We start from the raw sequence: 23,593 nt of genomic DNA, 5'->3' as shown, positions 1-23,593 counted from the left end.
GATGAGGTGACGCAATGTCATGTCATAAGCCTGTCGAAAAAGACAACGATGATTTGCTGACGATGTGCAAAGGCCGTCTGTATGGTGGACTCCAGGTGAACCAAATTATTAACAGTGGAGCGGCCTTTGAGAAAACCGCCCTGAGATGCAGCCAAAAGGCCCTGAGATTCAAGGAGACAACACAGCCGGTTGCTCACCACGTGTTCCAGCAGAGAACGTCGGTGAGGATGATTGGGCGATAATTGTTCATCTCTAGGGGATTTTTACCCGCTTTTCGTAACGGAAATATCTCGCTTTCTTGCCACTGAGATGGAAACTCACCTTCGTTCCAGATTCGGTTAAAGAGGGTAAGAATGTGACGCTGGCAATACACTGAGAGACGTTTCAGCACTTGGTTGTGGATATCACGGCAATGGGCTAGAGTACTGGAGAGTTCCCATACAGTGAATGGAGCATTATGTGGCTACAGGTGGCTGGTAGTAAAAGATAAGCGCATTCACTCCACCCACAGTTTTATGGGCCGAAACGCGGGATGGTAGTTCTCAGACGCATATGCACAAGCGTAATGCTCAGCAAACTGTTCGGTGACAGTGCCTGGATCAGTATAAATGCAACCTTCCAAGGAAATATTTGCTACACCTGTAGCGTCGTAAAATCCCGAAAACAAGAATCCTGGGAACGGTATATTTCCACCACTGGATCATATACCTCTCCATCACAGGTATGGGCAAAGATCAGATACCATTGCGGTTTCCACTCCCCTGCAAGACTTTTGACATGACATTGCATCACCTCATCCTTACTAAATTACGTTAGTGGTGTCTCTGGGACCCACTCCAGTTTCTGTCAAGAACTTCTTGTTGCACGGTACGTTTTGGGCTCAAGTGGGTGCTTCCCTTAGTACCCTCAAATCCAAGAGAACAGGGTCCTGCAGGACTCTGTCCTGAGCGTTGTCCTCATCCTGACGGCCATCAATGGTCCAGAGGCGGTTGTGTGGTCTTCGTTATCGCCCTCCTTATATGCCGACCAATATTGCTTTCATTATCGCTCCTCTAGTACGTGTGCTGCTGAGCGTCGCCTACAGGGCGCCAAGCAAAAGGCAGTGTCATGGGCTCTCACTCAAGACTTTCTGTTTCAGCAGCCAAAACTGGTGTCATGCGCTTCTGTTACCATTGCACTGCCCACCCTCACCCAGAGATTTACTAGATGATGAGTTACTTCTTGTACTAAGACACGCTGCTTTCTGGGACTGGTCTTTCATTTCCAGCTAATGTGGTTTCTCCACCTTCCCCAGCTTAAGCGAAAGTGCTGGTGACACTTCAATACACTTCGCTGTCTCAGTAACACTAGTTGGCGTGCAGATCGCTCTATCCTTTTGCGGCTCTACAAAGTCCTGATTATGTCCCATCTTCATTATAGGAGTCTTACGTCTGGTTCAGCATCATCCTCAGCATTGCGGATACTGGACCCCATAGATCATTGTGGGGTCTGACTTGAAATAAGAGCCTTCTGAACTAGTGCTGTGAATAGCTTATTAGTCGAGGCTGGAGTCCCTCCATTACCTATCAGGCTGAATTACACTATATGCAGTTGTAGCTTCCCTGAACATCCCAAATACCGCGTCCTTTTCCCTGGAAGGAAGCTCCACCTCCCACAACAGCGACCCAGACCTGGGTTTATAATTTCCGCACGCCTCTAGTGTCTCTATTCGGAACTATAACTTCCTCCAGTGTCGCCTCTGATCAGGGAGACATTGCATCTGCCCCCATGGCACGTGCCCTGACCTCGAATTTGTCTCGATGTCTCCTTTAGTCCAAAAGATTCCATTGCCATTACGATTTTTCACCGCCTGTTCTTGGCTGTCCTTGAGGCGTATCTATCTCCAGTAATGGTATTCACCAATGGCTCAACAATCGACGGACAAACAGTCTTTGCATTCACACATGCATGCTGCAGTTAACGCAACTCTTTGCCAAAACCTGCAGTGTCTTAACTGCTGAATTGACGTCCATTAAAGTAGCCCTTAGCCATGTTTGTCCTTGCACTGGCAAGTGTATCCTAATCTGTAGTGATTCCCTCTCCTTATACACTGGTTACCGCTATCCAGGATCTTGTATCTGACGTCCATCAAGCTGGATGGTCAGTCGTTTTCGTTTCGACCCGTGGTCATGTTGGGATTTTAGGAAATGAACGAGCCTACCGGTTGATAAAGCGGGCCACCACCATACGAATTCTGGGACCTACATATAATTTGCCACACAAATTGCAAGAAATCTTATAAATCGCACTCTGCAATTTATGGGTAGTTTCTAGTGTTGTCGTGTTTCAAACAGTCTATTTGTTTTTTTTTTAAATCAGCTAACTATGTTTATAGTGGAATAACCATTAAGAACGGTACTGCGTAAATGTGATAGATGGTTATATGACAATGGCCAAATGCCAGTTCAAAAAGTAAAGAAAGAAGAACATAAGTACACTGATCAACCAGAACATTTTGACCACCTTTTTTTACCATTAGAACAGTATCTGAAATAAGTGACATTTCAACACGAAAAGTAGTATACTTCGCATATTTTCATACGCTTATGTCATATGGTATTATTTTTTGGGGTAATTCTTCTGATTCAAAAAGGGTATTTTTGGCTCAAAAACGGGCTGTTCGAGCTATGTATGGTGTAAGTTCGAAAACCTCTTGTCGACCCCTATTCAATAGTCTGGGAATTTTGACATTGCCCTCATAGTATATATTTTCTTTAATGTCGTTTGTTGTTAGCAATATTAGCTTATTCCCAAGAGTTAGCAGCTTTCACTCAGTTAATACTAGGCAGAAATAAAATCTGCATGTGGAATGCACTTCCTTGACTCTTGTGCAGAAAGGAGTGCAGTATTCTGCTGCATCCATTTTCAATAAGCTACCACAAGAACTCAAAAACCTTAGCAGTAGCCCAAACACTTTTAAGTCTAAACTGAAGAGTTTCCTCATGGCTCACTCCTTCTATTCTGTCGAGGAGCTCCTGGAAGAGCTAAAAAATTAAGCAAATTCCAGTGTTACATTCTTGATTTTCTTTATTTAAACTAACGACTTGTCGCCTGAATATGTTTCTTATATTTCATTTCATCTGTTTCTACAATCGTGTTATAATTTCATGTATTGACTCGTTCCATGACCATGGAGACTTCTCCTAAATGTGGTCCCACGGAACAATAAATAAATAAAATAAAATAAAAAAAAACCTACCTAATAGTCGGTATGTCCACCTTTGGCGAGGATAACAGCGGCGACGCGTCGCGACATGGAAGCAGTGAGGTGTTGGTAGGTCGCTGGACGGGGTTGGCACCACATCTGCATTCAAAAGCCACCTAATTCCCATAATTCCGGAGAGGGGAGTGCTGAGATCTGACGACACGTTCAGTCACATCCCAGATGTGTTCGACTGGGTTCAGGTCTGGCGAGTTAGAGAGCCAGCACATCAATTGGAACTCGCCACTGTGTTCTGCGAACCACTCTGTCACACTCCTGGCCTTGTGACACGGCGCATTATCATGGTGAAAAATGCCCCTGCCGTCGGAAAACCTGATCGTGATGAAGGGGTGTAGGTAGTCTGTAACCAGTGTACGATACTCCTTGGTCTTCATGGTGCCTTGCACGAGATCCACTGGACTCATGGATACCGATCTGAATGTTTCCCAGAGCGATATGGAGCCGCCGCCAGCTTATTTCAGTACCGCAGTGCAGTTGTTAAGGAGCTGTTCCCCTGGAAGTCGACGGATTCGCACTCTTCTCATTGGCATGATGCCGAAGGTATCGGGGTTCACCAGACCATGCAACGCTCTGGCACTGCGCCAACGTCCAGTGCCGATTGTCACGTGCCCATTTCAGTCGTGGTTGCCGACGTCGTGGTGTTATCATTGGCACATACAGGGTGTTTCAAAAATGACCGGTATATTTGAAACGGCAATAAAAACTAAACGAGCAGCGATAGAAATACACCGTTTGTTGCAATATGCTTGGGACAACAGTACATTTTCAGGCAGACAAACTTTCGAAATTACAGTAGTTACAATTTTCAACAACAGATGGCGCTGCGGTCTGGGAAACTCTATAGTACGATATTTTCCACATATCCACAATGCGTAGCAATAATATGGCGTAGTCTCTGAATGAAATTACCCGAAACCTTTGACAACGTGTCTGGCGGAATGGCTTCACATGCAGATGAGATGTACTGCTTCAGCTGTTCAATTGTTTCTGGATTCTGGCGGTACACCTGGTCTTTCAAGTGTCCCCACAGAAAGAAGTCACAGGGGTTCATGTCTGGCGAATAGGGAGGCCAATCCACGCCGCCTCCTGTATGTTTCGGATAGCCCAAAGCAATCACACGATCATCGAAATATTCATTCAGGAAATTAAAGACGTCGGCCGTGCGATGTGGCCGGGCACCATCTTGCATAAACCACGAGGTGTTCGCGGTGTCGTCTAAGGCAGTTTGTACAGCCACAAATTCACGAAGAATGTCCAGATAGCGTGATGCAGTAATCGATTCGGATCTGAAAAATAGGCCAATGATTCCTTTGGAAGAAATGGCGGCCCAGACCAGTACTTTTTGAGGATGCAGGGACGATGGGACTGCAACATGGGGCTTTTCGGTTCCCCATATGCGCCAGTTCTGTTTATTGACGAAGCCGTCCAGGTAAAAATAAGCTTCGTCAGTAAACCAAATGCTGCCCACATGCATATCGCCGTCATCAATCCTGTGCACTATATCGTTACCGAATGTCTCTCGTGCAGCAATGGTAGCGGCGCTGAGGGGTTGCCGCGTTTGCATTTTGTATGGATAGAGGTGTAAACTCTGGCGCATGAGACGATACGTGGACGTTGGCGTCATTTGGACCGCAGCTGCAACACGGCGAACGGAAACCCGAGGCCGCTGTTGGATCACCTGCTGCACTAGCTGCGCGTTGCCGTCTGTGGTTGCCGTACGCGGTCGCCCTACCTTTCCAGCACGTTCATCCGTCACGTTCCCAGTCCGTTGAAATTTTTCAAACAGATCCTTTATTGTATCGCTTTTCGGTCCTTTGGTTACATTAAACCTCCGTTGAAAACTTCGTCTTGTTGCAACAACACTGTGTTCTAGGCGGTGGAATTCCAACACCAGAAAAATCCTCTGTTCTAAGGAATAAACCATGTTGTCTACAGCACACTTGCACGTTGTGAACAGCACACGCTTACAGCAGAAAGACGACGTACAGAATGGCGCACCCACAGACTGCGTAGTCTTCTATATCTTTCACATCACTTGCAGCGCCATCTGTTGTTGAAAATTGTAACTACTGTAATTTCGAAAGTTTGTCCGCCTGAAAATGTACTGTTGTCCCAAGCATATCGCAACAAACGGTGTATTTCTATCGCTGCTCGTTTAGTTTTTATTGCCGTTTCAAATATACCGGTCATTTTTGAAACACCCTGTACATGGTTTGTCGGCTGCGTTAGGAATGTTCGGTTCCTGTATGTTCAGACACATTTGTATTCTGCCCAGAACTGAAATCTGATGTTAGTTTCGCCACAGTTCGCCAACTGTCCTGTTTTACCAGTCTGCCCAGCCTACGACACCCGAGATCTGTAATGTGGGGTGGCCGTCCGACACCATGACGTCTGGACGTGATTTGACCTTGGTTTTTGCCCCGTGTTGAAAACACTCACCACAGCAGTCCGCAAACACCCGACAAGTCGTGCAGTTTCCGAAATGCTCCTGCCGATCCTCGGAGGTATCAGAATCTGCCCTCGATCACACTCAGATAGATCGCGCGCCTTCCTCATTCTACACACAGAAAGCACGCTCGCTGATACTACGTGCACCATGGGTGTGTCTATCGCCTGGATGGTTTTATATCGATAGTATGTCAGTTCTCATAGTGTTCCGGCTAATTAGTGTATGTTGACCAAACAAAACGAAAAAGAGAGGCAAAGATTTCTCGGATTACTGTGGGCCTCTGATATTTGCCCACACCTATGATGGAGAGGTGTATGATACAATGGTGGAAAAGTACTGTTCCCAGGATTCTTGCATCCGTCGCTTTATGAGGTAGTGGAAACAGGGACACAGCCGTTTACAGATGATCCAGCTAAGGGTGCCAGCGTTGGACAATCCGCCTACGATCTCTAATAGCCGCAGCGATCTCTTAGGTCCTCCAGGCTATTGTCTTCCGACAGGAAGATCCCGAGGTGTATGGGGTGGCTTGGTTCACTTCCAAAAGAATAGCTGCTGCTATATGCTGAACAGCTGCAGTAGTACAGCCTTGCAGTGGGGAGTTAAGGATGGCAGCAGAGGTGAACCCATCTCAGTCAGCATTACAGAGAACCATGTGGGCGGACGTCCAAGCCGGCCGTGTGGCCGTGCGGTTCTAGGCACGTCAGTCTGGAACCGCGAGACCGCTGCGGTCGCAGGTTCGAATCCTGCCTCAGGTATGGATGTGTGTGATGTCCTTAGGTTAGTTAGGTTTAAGTAGTTCTAAGTTCTAGGGGACTGATGACCTCAGCTGTTAAGTCCCATAGTGCTCAGAGCTATTTGAACATTTTCTCTTTTTTTTTTTTTTTTTTTTTTTTTGGACGTCCAAAGGATCAACGCTGAGGGAGGTACAGAAACATCAGGAAGGTCATCATGGACTCTCTAGTGGATAGACGGCAGAAGACTAGGACTGCATAAGGAATGATCAATGGCCAAATAAGTTCCACGTGCTACACTGAAGTGTATGGGGCACAAGAGTTCAAGAGACAAAGGTTGAGCTGTGTTTCGATGACTTTACCATGGCAAGTCATCATTGTTGCTCCAAACAAAGTGTTATGGACGATGGCGTCGTCCAAGACTAGAAGATTGGGGAGGGAGGAATGAGAGAGTAATACAGATGATAAAATCCAGATGTATCTTTATCCAAACCGCCAAAGCCTGCAAAGGTGTATCAAGAGGCACAAGGTCACTATATACAGAGTCTAATACATACATACAAATTCCATGCAATGCCGTCTCACAATAGCTACAATAATTGAATTAATTAATTAATAATAATAATAGTTAAGAATTATTCTTAAAATAACCTCAATAGCCACAAAGGGCCGGGGTCGGACTTGCTGGAAACTATGTTTCCTGGATGGAAATGCAGAATGCAGGGAAAGTGCTTAAAAGCTGCAGTTAAAACTCCACTGGAGGATCAGACTCTGAATACTGTGGCGGCATGAAGCGACCAGAGGAGGGGGGGGGGGGGGAGCAGACTTTGATCCAGGGTCATGTACTGCCACCAGTTGAGGCGTCAGGGACATCTTCTATGTCCTATTAAATTTTTGCACATGACGGTGCACCGCTTCATTTCATTTTGGATGTAAGCAACCATCTCAGTCCTGTATTTCCTGGTCGCTGGATTCGAAGCGGAGGTCATCTGACCTGAACCCCTAGATTATTTTCTATGGGGATATCTAAAGTCACTTGTGTACGAGACCCCAGTGGATACGGAGAGGGAATTAGTTTCCAGAATTGTAGCTGCCTGTGATGTGATTTGATACACACCAGGCATATTTGTCAGGGTGCGTCGAAATCTTGTTCGCCGATGTAATGCTTGCATTGAGGTTGATGGCCGTCAGTTTCAGCACATTTTGTAAGACACGGTACAAATGGTACGTTCATTGTGTCGATGACGGTATCTGCTGTTAACTGTAACTAATGTAAATGAAAAAGTATACAATAGTGTGTTTTTATTCCTATTATCTCCATAAGCTAGCTTTCCCGACCCCAGGTTCCCCATCTTAAATTGTTCAGTGGCGCATCTTGTATGTCCTGTTAAATTTTTGCACGCTCTTACGGAAACAACCTGTAGACATCTGGTGCCACATACCCCCGGAAACCTACCAACGGCTTGTCAAATCCATACCACACAGAATCGTCACTGCATTATGTTCAGTAGATGGACCAACACCCTACCAAGGAGATGGTTGTACTCTTTTGTTTCGTCAGTGTATATAGCAAGTAATACCATCCGTGTAACCTTCCCTCGTTCAGTGAGAAGGGCAGCGCTTGCTTGCTGAACAAAATAATTTCAGATTACATTGGTATTTTGACATTTTCCAAGTTTTGCTAGTGCAGCATTGTGGCGAGTGGAGCGGACTGGGACGAAGATAGAGCTTGCCTATCGCCCACCGCGGGCCGCGACGAATTTGGCCGCACCTGTAGCCTCAACACCAGGAGTAAAAACACAAGAGCCGCGAGAGAGGGACAGACTAAAGCCGATAGTTCCATGTTGTTATCTTAACGTCCTTACTCCGTATTTTAGTAATAAAGTCATCGTGTTTTGTATCCTCATTTTAGAGAAAGAAAACAGAAGATCTGCAATACAGCTTTCACATACTTTTCAGTAGAGGAAAGAGTCACATTAAGTTCTGCGTTGTATAATTTCGAGCCACATGTTAAATTATTTCCATTGTCACATTTGTCCATTTTATTAGTTTAGAGATTTTTTTACGAAATAACGCTACACTTAATACGAGAAAATGGTATACGCTAATCTAAATGTTAAATCGACACGTATGTTTGCACTTAACGTCACCTTACGGCCACAGGGCGTTGTTTAAGGTAAGCAGCCTCTCGCAACAGCACAAGTCTGCGGTGTAAATGTACCTGAGAAACAACAAGAGATTTTTTAAATGTGGCAGGCTTGTGTTTTATTCCATGTGTGTATTACTGTGCCGGCGGGGGTTGCCGAGCGGTTCTAGGCGCTACAGTCTGGAACCGCGCGACCGCCACGGTCGCAGGTTCGAATCCTGCCTCGGGCATGGATGTGTGTGATGTCCTTAGGTTAGGTTTAAGTAGTTCTAAGTTCTAGGGGACTGATGACCTCAGAAGTTAAGTCCCATAGTGCTCAGAGCCATTTGAACTATTTTTCGTATTACTGTAATATTAGAGCAAACACAGCTTCCCATCTGTTCTGTTTGTTACCTGATAGATTCTGATGGAGGGTGTGGCCGAAGAGCGTTAATTAAAGTAAAAAAAATGCGATCTAGACAGACAATTATATCAACTTCAATCATTCCTTCAATGATTTTATATTATTTATAGACTCCCGAAATAACCTATACTACTGTCTATTTCGTCTCGTTACGAACAAAGTGTTGACTTCTACTTGTTAGGGCCTTTTGAAACTCATCACAAATATAGTCCGATACTCGGTATGCTCGTATTACGCCCACTAAAAGATAGCACCGAAGCGTAATTCCCCTTCCTTTCTTTAGCGGAAAAGTACTGTGCAAATGACATGAATTCTTGGAGCAATGACAAAGAATCAAAGTTGACGTGCAAGAGGCAGGCCGCAGGCCGTAAAATAAAAACCGCTGAAGGTGCGTTCCGCTTGAGAGCGCTGAGGCCGCAAACTCGCCGCTTGAGACACGTCGGCCCACCTCCACGAGCGAGCACGTGCGAGTGTCGACCTTCCACTACATTCAGTACTGTTGAAAACAGAAAAACAGAGGCTTCAAAGGAAGAGCAAAGGCGTGCATTGCGGTTTCTTACGGCGGAGGGCGTGCGGAGAACGAAAATTCATGGAAGACGGGCGCAACTGTACGAAGAGCACAGCATGTTCTTTGCAAGGGTCAAGACGTGACACAAGCGATTCAAGGAGGGATGGACGTCAATGGCCGATGAGGCACGGTCTGGAACGCCACGCCACATTACCGATACCATTGTCCAGCACGTGGATGACGTCATTACGTTGGCAGCTATTGTTCCAGAGGTCGCATTCAGCATCGGCACTGAAACGGTCGTGCAGTGTTCTACGTGTACTTGTGCCATTCCTCGATGCATTTTCATTCGCCATACTCCATCCGCTGTAAGGGAACGCACTACACCCCTTCATTCTTCTTTCGAACCCTCCATTTCTCTGTTTTCAGCACGGCTGAGTGCGGTCGTTGGTCAACGCGCGCTCATGATCGGTCTGTGCGTCACGTAGGTGTGCGCCCATCTACATCTACATGTACATGTACATATAAACTCCGTTAGACACCAAGCGGTGTGTGGCGGAGGGCACAATTCGCGCCGAAGTCATATTCCTCCCCCTCTTTTACACTCGCGGATCGCACGAGGGAAAAACGACTGTCTGAACGCCTCAGTACGAGCTCTAATTTCCCTTATCTTTGAATGGTGATCATTGCGAGATTTGAAAGTTGGAGGTAATAATATATGCTCTGCATTCTCGGTGAAGATCGGATTTCGGAATTTAATGAACAGCCCCTTCCGCTTAGTGCTCTGTCTATCTGCAAGTGTGTCCCACTTCAAACTTTCTATGAGATTTGTAACCCTCTCGCGATGGCTAAATGTACCAGTCACGAATCTTGCCGCCCTTCTTTGGACCTTCTCAATCTCTTGAATCAGACTCAACTGGTGGGGGTCCCTTACAGACGAACAATAAGACTGGACGAACTAACGTATTGTAAGCTATTTCCTTTGTTGAAGGACTGCATCGCTTCAGGATTCTACCAATAAACCGCAATCTAGAGTTTGCCTTACCCGTTACTTGTGTAATCTGATCATTCCATTTGAGATAATTTCGAATAGTCACACCCAGATACTTGACGGATGTTACTGCTTCCAAAGACTGGGCATTTATTTTGTTATCGGACATTAATGGGGATTTTCGCTTTGTTATACGCAGTAGGTTATACTCACTGATATTGAGAGATAACTGCCAGTCATTACACCACGCATTTATTTTTTGCAAATCCTCACTGATTTGTTCATAATTTTCGTGTGATACTACTTTCCTGTAGACTACAGCATCATCGGCAAACAGTTCTAATGCCGCTGTCAATACCATCAACCAGATCGTTTACGTAAATCGTAAAAAGCAGCGGACCTATTACGCTGCCCTGGGGCACACCCGATGTTACGCTTGTTTCTGTTGAAGTCACCCCGTTCAGGACGACATACTGCTCCCTATCTGTTAGAAAACTTTCTTTCCTACCACATATGTCATCGGATAGACCGTAAGTGCGCACTTTTTGGAACAAGCGACAGTGCGGATCTGAGTCGAATGCCTTTCGAAAGTCGAGAAATATGGCATCAACAAGGGAGCCGGTATCTAGAGCCTGTTGTATATCATCACAAAGTCCGCAGCTCGTGGTCGTGCGGTAGCGTTCTCGCTTCCCACGCCCGGGTTCCCGGGTTCGATTCCCGGCGGGGTCAGGGATTTTCTCTGCCTCGTGATGTCTGGGTGTTGTGTGATGTCCTTAGGTTAGTTAGGTTAAGTAGTTCTAAGTTCTAGGGGACTGATGACCATAAATGTTAAGTCCCATAGTGCTCAGAGCCTTTATCATCACAAAGAGGGCCAGCTGTGTGTAGCATGACCGTTGTTTCCTAAAATCGTGTTGGTTTCTGCAGATGAGCTTCTCAGAGTCTAGAAATGTCATTATCTCTGAACACAAAAGATGTTCCATGACTCTACAACAAATCGATGTCAGTGAAATTGGCCGGTAATTATGTGCATCCGTTTTTCTACCCTTTTATATGTTCCGTCTAGCGACGAGCCTGGGCCTCAGCGCTGTAATAGGAAGCTCACCTTCCTTCGTAGGTAATGGCATTGCGATCCCTTGAGAGGTTTGCACTTTACAGCCTCCGGCTCGTTGCTTTTAGAATGCACCTGACATCTATTTACCGTCCACACAGAACACAGCAGTTGTCGCCCAGATCGCCTCCTGCATGCTTTGCTTTAGTCAAGGTTCACGCTCTAGGTTCTAGACTGCCCTCACTTTCACATTCACGGGCAGCAAACGAATCTGAACACCCTTCACCCGTCGCGCCCGGTAACCGTAGCGTGAAATGACTTTCTCTCTGATCACCGCCTTCGGTTCTCTCCATGGCTGCAAAGTGGAGTAATAACAAGTTCACATGGTCCACCATTTGTAAACCAATCGCCATTGAGGTTGTAAAGTCGTTGTGTTGTCTAGTGAAAGTGCACAGTTCACAGCGGATGAGCTCTCCCTTTCTGTTGCGTCTCTCCCCTCCCCACTGCTGCCTTGAGGAGGTTGTTGTTTCCAGCGGGTTTCTCCTACTTCCGAGTCCAACCCATTAGCTAAGCGTCTTTAAGGATTAGCTCCACTCGTACAGGCATCTACTAAGGCGACTAGCTGGAATTTACCAGTGCTGTTGTGAAATCACGTCGATTCTGTCCTTATGCGGGCCTCCAGAGAGGAAATCCGCCGTTTCATTAAAACACCGAAGACTTGTTTCGCTTGTGACAATATCCAACATTGCCAGGTTGCTTAGAGTGAACGTTCGAGATTAAAAGGGTGCTCCATAAGTAAGATACGGCCTACACCAGCTTACTCGAAGGTCCTGTATGTCCGTATGGTAGCACTCTGTTAGTCGACGTCGGAGCCAACGTCTTACTGCATCAGTAACCTTTTCACTATGCTTGTACTGCTTTCCGCGAAGTATACCTTCATTAGGACAAACAAATGGTAGTCGGAATGTACGATCCGGGCGCAGTGGCCGAGCGGTGCTAGGCGCTACAGTCTGGAACCGCGCGGCCTCTACGGTCGCAGGTTCGAATCCTGTCTGGGGCATGGATGTGTGTGATGTCCTTAGGTTAGTTAGGTTTACGTAGTTCTAAGTTCTAGGGGACTGATGACCTCAGATGTTGAGTCCCATAGTGCTCAGAGCCATTTGAACTATTTGGAAGGTACGACATCTGGGCTGTGGGATGGATGAGGAAGAACAGTCCAGTGAAGTTTTGTGAAGTCCACTCGGGAGCGCAGGCTTGTGTGAAGCTTGCGTTGCCATGGAGAAGGAGAAGCGCGTTTGCAATTTTGCGGCGACTAACGCGCTGAACTTGTTTTTTCAGTTTCCTGAAGGTAGCACAATACACATCAGTGTTGATAGTTGCATCATGAGGGAGGACATCAAACAGAATAACCCCTTCAGAATCCCGGATGGCAGTCGCCACGATTTAATCGGCTGAGGATGCGGCTTTGAACTTTTTCTTCGGAAGAGACGTGGTGTGGCGCCCCTCCACAATTCCCCACAGATAGCCCTTCGTTGCTTTTCGTGGGCTTCCTTTAAGAGACGAGGAACCCAATGGGCAACACGCCTTTGGGTACCCGAACAGATGGACGAATGTGTTAGCACTACCAACAGACAGGTCCACATGAGCAGCGATCTACTGGATTGTGATCCGTCGATCATCGCTTATGAGTGTGTCCACACGTTCCAGCATTGCTGGAGCCACAGCTGTGTGCGGCCGGCCGACACGCGGGATATCGAACAGGTCTGCACGACTTTGGTGCTATGACGATAGACGCATCCCTCAATGACTGACCGTTCACTGTCAGGTCTCCGTAGACATTTTGCTAGCGCCTATGAATATCTTTGATGCTCTAGTTGTCCACCAAAAGAAAATCACTGACAGTTCTCCGCTTGGAACGCACCTCCGTCACAGACGCCATTTTGAAAGTATTCCCACAACAAATTCCACATTTTTCAACCGAAACTGGCTGAAATTAAAATCTGGTGCATTACTTATTGAACGCCTCTCATACATGATGAACCGAACTCCACCGACAAAATTTCGTAGGTTCTTCAGGGACATTTTCTGATTATTTTGGTGTAAGAGACTCGTGGTTCCTCTGGCTCGTTACAGAGTAAATACACACATCAAAAAAAGTTTTGCATCACCCCGGTTCCCACAACTCCTGTAGATAGGCGTTGACTGTGGATATTGTATCACAGACACAGTCCCGTTGACTGTTCAGAGATGTCACTAAACTCGCCCAAAGATGTAAACAAACATGCATGAGCAGTGCCTGTTAGACGTAGGGGGGCCGACAACCGATCAGTTCCAGTCATTTCACCAGGAAGGAGGTACACGGCTCTTGTTGTCTGTAGTTCAACCATGCCTAGACGGTCAATACCGCGGTTCGATCGCGTTCGCATTGTTACTTTGTACCAGGAAGGCTCTCAACAAGGAAAGTGTGCAGGCGTCTCGTAGTGAACTAAAGCGATGTTCTTCGGACATGGAGGGGATACAGAGAGACAGGAACTGTTAATGACATGTCTCGCTCAGGCCGCCCAAGGGCTACTACTGCAGTGGATGACCGCTACCTACCGATTATGGCTCGGAGAAACCCTGACAGCAACGCCACCATGTTGCATAATGCATTTCGTGCAGCCACAGGACATCTTGTTACGACTCAAACTGTGCGCAGTAGGATACATGATGCGCAATTTCACTTCCGACGTCCATGGCGAGGTCCATCTTCGCAACCACGATGCCGTGCAGCGCGGTACAGATTGGCCCAACAGTATATCGAATGGATCTGTCAGGATTGGCATCACGTTCTCTTCACCGATGAGTGTCGCGTATGCCTTCAACCAGACAATCGTCGGAGACGTTTTTGGAGGCAAGCCGGTCAGGTTGAACGACTTAGACACTCTGCCCAGCGAGAGCGGCAAGATGAAGGTTCCCTGCTGATTAGAGCCGAAGTGGCCGCGCGGTTCTGGCGCTGCAGTCTGGAACCGCGAGACCGCTACGGTCGCAGGTTCGCATCCTGCCTCGGGCATGGATGTGTGTGATGTCCTTAGGTTAGTTAGGTTTAACTAGTTCTAAGTTCTAGGGGACTAATGACCTCAGCAGTTGAGTCCCATAGTACTCAGAGCCATTTGAACCATTTGAACCTGCTGATTAGAGGTGGCATTATGTGGGGCCGCCGTACGCCGCTGGTGATCCTGGAAGGCGCCGTAACGGCTGCACGATACGTGAATGCCATCCTCCGACCGATAGTGCAACCATATCGGCAGCATATTCGCGAGGCATTCGTCTTTATGGACGATAATTCGCGCCCCCATCGTGCACATCTTGTGAATGACTTCCTTCAGGATAACGACATCGCTCGACTAGAATGGCCAGCATGTTCTCCAGACCTGAACCCTATCGAACATGGCTGGGATGGATTTAAAAGGGCTATTTATGGACGACGTGACCCAACAACCACTCTGAGGGATCTACGCCGAACCGCCGTTGAGGAGTGGGACAACCTGGACCAAGAGTGCCTTGATGAAATTGTGGATAGTATGCCACAACGAATACAGGCCTGCATCAATGCAAGAGGACGTGCTACTGGGTATTAGTGGTATCGGTGTGGACAGAAATCTGGACCACCACCTCTGAAGGTCTCGCTGTATGGTGGTACAACATACAATGTGTGGTTTTCATGAGCAATAAAAAGGGCGGAAATGATGTTTATGTTGATCTCTATTCCAATTTTCTGTACAGGTTCCGGATCTCTCGGAACCGAGGTGATGCAAAACTTTTTTTGATGTGTGTACATTTGGTTGATTTATTACTCCTTGTATCGCTACTGCATTGAAAATATCTGCACAACACTGTAAATGTCAACGGTATGTGCTGCGTGTCATGTCTGGAAGCAAACTTGATCCACTCACAGCACTTGCTGTTGATAACAGTAATTCCTACATCACTGTTCGTCGTTAAACTTGCATTTAGTGCTGCGCGGTTCTCTCTCGGGTCTGTTTTCCCGGCAGTGTTAGTTGTACGTTAACAGTGATAGATAGTACCATGGAAATAATTGGTGAGCTGCTTTCCGATATGCACCTCGTGTACGGTTTCTGAACGCAATGGAAGAGGGGTACAACGATAGTATGCTCACAAGTATACCGTACGAATTTCCGCTGGCTGATTTGATTCATGTTAACAGGGTGTGTAGAGCACGACTATGACTTCAACTTGTGTAAAAAGGAAGACCCAGCTCTCAACCGTTCACGAAAAAATCGAGTGGAAAATTTCACGCGTGATTATACAGGGTGACAATTATTGAACTAAATTAAATAAAATCGTCATAACATCCGAATGGTATGCGTTAGGACGTTCAAACTGCACAGTTGGTCGCTGGGTATAATGGGAATTAGTATGCGCATACGCACGCGCTTTATTACTGTCGACCATTTGCACGTGAAAATGTCTGAGCGTATAACGCTTGTATAGGCCTAATATGTTAACAATAACAGCCCAACTACTGCTCAAAAGAAGTTTGCGACAGAGTTCAAGCTGAACAGAACCGGTCCAAGTGTGCTAACAATCAAGAATTTGATTCGCAATTCTGAGAGAAGGGATAGTGTGTTGGCAACGTTGATCGTCCAAAATGGATGAAAATGCCTGAAAACATCGAGAAGACACGCGCTGTCTTACAAACCAGCGCCAGGAAATCGATTAAACAAGCTGCAGAACAAGTGAGAATCAACTGGGAGACGCTGCGACAAATTTTCGTTGAAGACCTGCATCTCTTCCCATACAAAACTCCAACTCATCAGCTATTAAGCCCCAGGACCGTGGAACAGCGGTTGTGTTTCGCCAACACTATTGTCCACGGGATTGACGAGCAAGATTTTCGTGCTTGTGTGATTTGGTTTATCGACGAAGCCCAGTTTCATTTGAATGGGTATGTCAACAAGCAAAACTGGCGCATTTGGAAGACAGACTCCGCATTTTGCGATCGAGAAGTCTCTTCACCCGCAACGGGTGACTATGTGGTGTGCAATGTCCAGTCACGGAATAATCGGTGCGATATTCCTTGATGGCACGGTGACTACCGAATGGTACATGAAGGTTTTGGAACATGATTCCATCCTCATTATCCAAAGTGACCCTTATTTCGACAAGATGTGGTTCATGCAAGACGGAGCTCGACCCCATCGAAGCAGAGAGTTTGATATCCTGGAAGAGTACTTTGGGGACCTCGATTGGCTGCCATATTCCCCGGATCTGAACACAAGCGCCTCCTTTTTGTGGGGTTATATTAAAGACAAGGTGTACAGTAATAACCCCAAAATCATAAATGAACTGAAAACAGCCCTTCAGGAGGTGATCGACAGCATCGATGTTCCAACACCTCAGCGGGTCACGCAGAATTTCGCTATTATTCTGCGCATTGGGATTCGATCCATATATCTCGGCTTAGGAACCTAAGCGCTTACTCTTTCGACTACGAAATCCTTGCTTACTTGCGATCATGCGAAGCATGTAGCTGCTGGTATATTGTTCAAACTCGATTTTCTCGAGAGCGGTTGTGAGTTGCGTCTTGCTATTTATTCATGTTGAAGGTTTCGTCGTGCGCTACACATCACGTAAACGAGCGAGGTGGCGCAGTGGTTGGCACACAGGACTTGCGTTCGGGAAAACGACGGCTCAAACTCGCGGCGTCCGGCCATCCTGATCTAGGTTTTCCGTGATTTGCCTAAATCCCTCCAGCCAAATGCTAGCATAGTTCTTTTGACAGGGCACAGCCGGTTTCCGTCCCACCCTTCCCTAATCCAGGCTCGTTCTCCTTCCCTAATGACCTCGTTGTCGACGGGACGTTAAACACTAATCTCCTCCTTCCCTCCTCCACATCCTGTCAGTATGAAGTTAGTATGGTTCCCTTGTCAGCTGTTCCCGCAGCTGCAGTAACCACTTCACAGTAGTTTTGCATCTTTACATAACCGAATTCATTCGCTTTGTGAGAGTGTATTCACAGAAATAAAGAAAATTCTGGTAAGAAATACGAATAAATCATAATTACATTATTGCTCTGCAACGAGGCACCGGAGACCACCGGTCCCTGATACCAAAATATTCAAAATATGTCCATAAACAACGGCCAAAATTTTGTCGGTGGAGTTCTGGTTCACCTTATATATTAAACGCTAGAGGTGATAAGTGTTGTTCCTTGCATCCATTGTCTTATACTGTACATCTACGTCTACATCTAGTACACCGAAAGCCAACTTATGGTGTATGACGGAGGGTAATTCTCGATTTCCAGGTTCCTTACCGATACATCATCACCCCCGACTGTTTATTGATCATTACCTTTTTCCATGCTATTGCCATTTGGTTATTTAGGCCCTGTCTTAGATTTTTTCTTCTTGAATAACTTCTTGGCCCTTGATTCAGTTTGATTCATTTTTGCCTTAGACATTATCTACTAGTATTTCCCGATAGTACAACATTATACACTCCATTTCAAACAGTCACTCCCAGCAGTTTCCCGAAATAACTCAATTACGAGCTACTGACATGGCGATGTCATGGTTCTTTTGTCTTAAGAAACTCAGTTACACACGCCGCAATTATTTGGTGTAGATTGACGGCGTAAACCACAGAAATAGCACAGAACTTGCACAATTGTTGCATGTGAGTTTGAAGCGAGGCAAGACGTTCAGTCCGAAAAAAGAATAAAAAATAAAATAAATTTAAAAAACGAACTTGTACGATCGTGTGGGATTCGATGGAGAGGGTTACAATAATCACTTACCAAGTTGCTCTTTTGTCGAAAACTGACATTTTGAGCCCTTGGCTATGTGCAAAAGACATGTTGATTCTTGCAGAGAAAATAACAGCAACCATCCACTCTTTGTAATGCTAATTACTTATGTAAATAGCCCCATTACCGGTTTCTAACCGACAGATGGCTTGTCCACGGTAGGATATACTTTTATTGCAGTTTACATTAGTTTTCATTTTTTATTTCCCCATGTGGTGCCGTCCAAAATTCGGCGCCATTACGTTGCACGTTTCAATATTCACTGCTTCGGTTCAAGCAGTAGCGAAGACTATATGAAACCCTTTTTTGACATACACATGTACACATGAAATGTAAAGCACCACTCACACACACCAAAAAGTGGAGTTATACATTATGCGTGTACATTATATCAAAGAAGTGCTTCATATAGTCTTCGCTACTGCATGATCACAAGGAGTCCTCCCTGCAAGTAATGGTGAGGAATTTTTCGACGGCACCATCACGCCAAGAAATTTTCACCATGTTGTTGTTGTGGTCTTCAGTCCTGAGACTGGTTTGATGCAGCTCTCCATGCTACTCTATCCTGTGCAAGCTTCTTCATCTCCCAGTACCTACTGCAACCTACATCCTTCTGAATCTGCTTAGTGTATTGATCTCTTGGTCTCCCTCTACGATTTTTACCCTCCACGCTGCCCTCCAATGCTAAATTTGTGATCCCTTGATGCCTCAAAACATGTCCTACCAATCGATCCCTTCTTCTAGTCAAGTTGTGCCACAAACTTCTCTTCTCCCCAATCCCATTCAATACCTCCTCATTAGTTACGTGATCTACCCACCTTATCTTCAGCATTTTTCTGTAGCACCACATTTCGAAAGCTTCTATTCTCTTCTTGTCCAAACTGGTTATCGTCCATGTTTCACTTCCATACATGGCTACACTCCATACAAATACTTTCAGAAACGACTTCCTGACACTTAAATCTATACTCGATGTTAACAAATTTCTCTTCTTCAGAAACGCTTTCCTTGTCATTGCCAGTCTACATTTTATATCCTCTCTACTTCGACCATCATCAGTTATTTTACTCCCTAAATAGCAAAACTCCTTTACTACTTTAAGTGTCTCATTTCCTAATCTAATCCCCTCAGCATCACCCGATTTAATTTGACTACATTCCATTATCCTCGTTTTATTTTTGTTGATGTTCATCTTATATCCTCCTTTCAAGACACTGTCCATTCCGTTCAACTGCTCTTCCAAGTCCTTTGCCGTCTTTGACAGAATTACAATGTCATCGGCGAACCTCAAAGTTTTTACTTCTTCTCCATGAATTATAGTACCTACTCCGAATTTTTCTTTGGTTCCTTTACTGCTTGCTCAATATACAGATTGAATAACATCGGGGAGAGGCTACAACCCTGTCTCACTCCTTTCCCAACCACTGCTTCCCTTTCATGCCCCTCGACTCTTATAACTGCCATCTGGTTTCTGTACAAATTGTAAATAGCCTTTCGCTCCCTGTATTTTACCCCTGCCACCTTCAGAATTTGAAAGAGAGTATTCCAGTTAACGTTGTCAAAAGCTTTCTCTAAGTCTACAAATGCTAGAAACGTAGGTTTGCCTTTTCTTAATCTTTCTTCTAAGATAAGTCGTAAGGTTAGTATTGCCTCACGTGTTCCAACATTTCTACGGAATCCAAACTGATCCTCCCCGAGGTCCGCTTCTACCAGTTTTTCCATTCGTCTGTAAAGAATTCGCGTTATTATTTTGCAGCTGTGACTTATTAAACTGATAGTTCGGTAATTTTCACATCTGTCAACACCTGCTTTCTTTGGTATTGGAATTATTATATTCTTCTTGAAGTCTGTGGGTATTTCGCCTGTCTCATACATCTTGCTCACCAGATGGTAGAGTTTTGTCAGGACTGGCTCTCCCAAGGCCATCAGTAGTTCTAATGGAATGTTGTCTACTCCCGGGGCCTTGTTTCGACTCAGGTCTTTCAGTGCTCTGTCAAACTCTTCACGCAGTATCTTATCTCCCATTTCATCTTCATCTACATCCTCTTCCATTTCCATAATACTGTCCTCAAGTACATCGCCCTTGTATAAACCCTCTATATACTCCTTCCACCTTTCTGCCTTCCCTTCTTTGCTTAGAACTGGGTTGCCATCTGAGCTCTTGATATTCATACAAGTGGTTCTCTTCTCTCCAAAGGTCTCTTTAATTTTCCTGTAGGCAGTATCTATCTTACCCCTAGTGAGACAAGCCTCTACATCCTTACATTTGTCCTCTAGCCATCCCTGCTTAGCCATTTTGCACTTTCTGTCGATCTCATTTTTGAGACGTTTGTATTCCCTTTTGCCTACTTCATTTACTGCATTTTTATATTTTCTCCTTTCATCAATTAAATTCAATATTTCTTCTGTTACCCAAGGATTTCTATTAGCCCTCGTCTTTTTACCTACTTGATCGTCTGCTGCCTTCACTACTTCATCCCTCAGAGCTACCCATTCTTCTTCTACTGTATTTCTTTCCCCCATTCCTGTCAATTGTTCCCTTATGCTCTCCCTGAAACTCTCTACAACCTCTGGTTCTTTCAGTTTATCCAGGTCCCATCTCCTTAAATTCCCACCTTTTTGCAGTTTCTTCAGTTTCAATCTGCAGTTCATAACCAATAGATTGTGGTCAGAATCCACATCTGCCCCTGGAAATGTCTTACAATTTAAAACCTGGTTCCTAAATCTCTGTCTTACCATTATATAATCTATCTGATACCTATTAGTATCTCCAGGATTCTTCCAGGTATACAACCTTATTTCACCATAGGGGTAAATAAAAAGCGAAAATCGATGTGAACTACAATAAAAATGTATCTTTACGTGAACAAGCCGTCTGACCCCCGAATGAGATTTTCACTCTGCAGCGGAGTGTGCGCTGATATGAAACTTCCTGGCAGATTAAAACTGTGTGCCAGACCGAGACTCGAACTCGGGACCTTTGTCTTTCGCGGGCAAGTGCTCTACCATCTGAGCTACCCACGCACGACCCATGCCCTCTCCTCACAGCTTGACTTCTGTCAGTATCTCGTCTCCTACCCTCCAAACTTTACAGAAGCTCTCCTGCGAACATTGCAGAACTAGCACTCCTGAAAGAAAGGATATTGCGGAGACATGGCTTAGCCACAGCCTGGGGGATGTTTCCAGAATGAGATTTTCACTCTGAAGTGGAGTGTGCGCTGATATGAAACTTCATGGAAGATTAAAACTGTGTGCCGGACTGAGACTCGAACTCGGGACCTTTGCCTTTCGCGGGCAAGTGCTGTACCATTTGAGCTACCCAAGCACGACTCACGCCCCGTCCTCACAGCTTTACTTCTGTCAGTACCCCGTCTCCTACCCTCCTAGCTTCTGTGAAGTTTGGAAAGTAGGAGACGAGGTAATGGCGGAAGTAAAGCTGTGAGGACGGGGCTTGAGTCGTGCTTGGGTAGCTCAGATGGTAGAGTACTTGCCCGCGAAAGGCAAAGGTCTCAAGTTCGAGTCTCGCTCCGGTACACAGTTTTAAGCTGCCAGGAAGTTTCAAGCCGTCTGATGATGAATCTGTCGGTTCGAAACCGGTAGCGGCACTATTTATATAAATAAACAGCATTATAAAAAGTGGATGGTTGCTGTTATCTTCTCTGCAAGAATCAATCTGTACTTATCAAGTTACCGGGTAGACCAGACGCCTCCTCTTCTGAACAGCCTCAACACACACCAACTTCCTTGTCGAACATGGTGGCGTAGTGTCTGACACAGAGAGCGGTTTTGGGACTGGATGGGTATCTGCATAGGAACGTCAGTATCCAGTTAAGTTGCTTCGTAGATAGAGCAGTGTGCACAGCAGGGCCACGTCTGCTGCTCGATTCATTCGTATGCTTGCTTCTAGACGTATTGACTCCAGCAAATTACCTCTCCGTTCGCTATCCACTGTTGCAGGCGGCGTTCTTGTCAGCTCCGACGAGCGCCGAAGAAGCTAGAGAGAAGGCTGGCGGTGAAGGCCGCGGCCACTTGCTAGTGCCGTTCCACCAGGCGAACACGGCGCTGCTGCACAGGGCAGCTGCCATCACTGGGGTCGTCCCGGACTCTGCGGCTGTGGTGGCTGCCGCCTCTCTCCAGCAGCGACCACAGGCGCCGGACCAGGAGCAGCCGAAGCCAGCGCACCCAGCCCAAGTGAACGACGAGCCGCCCCAGCAGCATGCTCAAGGTGGACAACCCGCAGCGAAGTTGGCATCGCACGGTAACAATCCAGAATTCACAGGAGTCATATTCCGCAATCATAATCACCAAGAACCGGTGGAAGAGCCATTCCAGAAACAGCAAATCCCAGTCAGCTCCGACTCAGCTGGGGCACTCCCTCACCATACTGTGCCCAATAGACTGTCGCCACACCAGACACCACAAAAATCGTCTACACCAGAGGCGGCATTCTTCCAACAGGCCCCACACCTGGCCGCCATAGCAGTAGCCCCACCCCCACATTTCCAACAGAGCTTACCAGAGACTGTGAAGGCTCCATACCATCATGTCCAGCACCAACCCGCACAGACTGTACAAGCTGCACTTCCACCACAACACCCAATGTCGCCGCAGCAGTCTGTTCCGCAACTCCAACAAATTCATGACCGCCAAACAGGAGCAGAGGTGGTACCTGGCAAGAGGACCCCATATCTCCCATCTCCTGCAGCGGCAGCGCCCAAGCAACCTCTCCATCGAGGGTCACCGGTAGGAGAAGAAGCGCCTTCCAGGCAGACTCCATATTTTACATCACCAGCTGCTCTGGCTCCGAAGCGACCTGCTCAACGTGTTCCACAAGTAGTGGAGGCAGAATCTTCATTCCTGCCACGTCGAACAGCTGCAGCTCTCAAGGAGCACGCCCACCATAATCGTCCAGCGGCGGGGGCCGCTTCGTTCCACCACATCCACCACATAGTGCCTGTTGCCGCCACTCTCCCACTCCACCACTTTTCACACCACTCAGCGTATGTGGGAGCAGCGCCACTTCAACATGCCCATCACTCTGTACCTGCAGCCGGAGCAGCATCACACCATAAGGCCACTCACGCATCGTCTGGAGCACACGGTCAGTATCAAGTTTTGAACGACACCTGCGATTTCTGATGATATTACCCAACATTAATATAAGAGTCTAGGTATCCTGTGTTCTGCTGAACTGGCAATTTCCTTTTGATGCACAATATTGAAATGAATTATCTTTGTCGAATA

The 23,593-nt window shown here is 46.3% G+C and overlaps 1 protein-coding gene across 1 annotated transcript in view; it reads left to right on the top strand.

The window, feature by feature from the left end:
- LOC126258162 (MHC class II regulatory factor RFX1-like) overlaps window positions 1-23,593 on the top strand; it is a 113,385-nt gene that overhangs the window by 31,573 nt on the left and 58,219 nt on the right. Inside the window, exon 2 of the mRNA XM_049955660.1 lies at window positions 22,307-23,450. Coding sequence (XP_049811617.1) covers window positions 22,307-23,450 — 1,144 coding nt within the window. The remainder of the gene's footprint in view (window positions 1-22,306; window positions 23,451-23,593) is intronic.

Source organism: Schistocerca nitens, chromosome 1, assembly GCF_023898315.1.
Source record: "Schistocerca nitens isolate TAMUIC-IGC-003100 chromosome 1, iqSchNite1.1, whole genome shotgun sequence".
Lineage (NCBI taxonomy): Eukaryota > Metazoa > Arthropoda > Insecta > Orthoptera > Acrididae > Schistocerca > Schistocerca nitens.
This window is presented reverse-complemented; position numbering and strand designations above follow the sequence as displayed.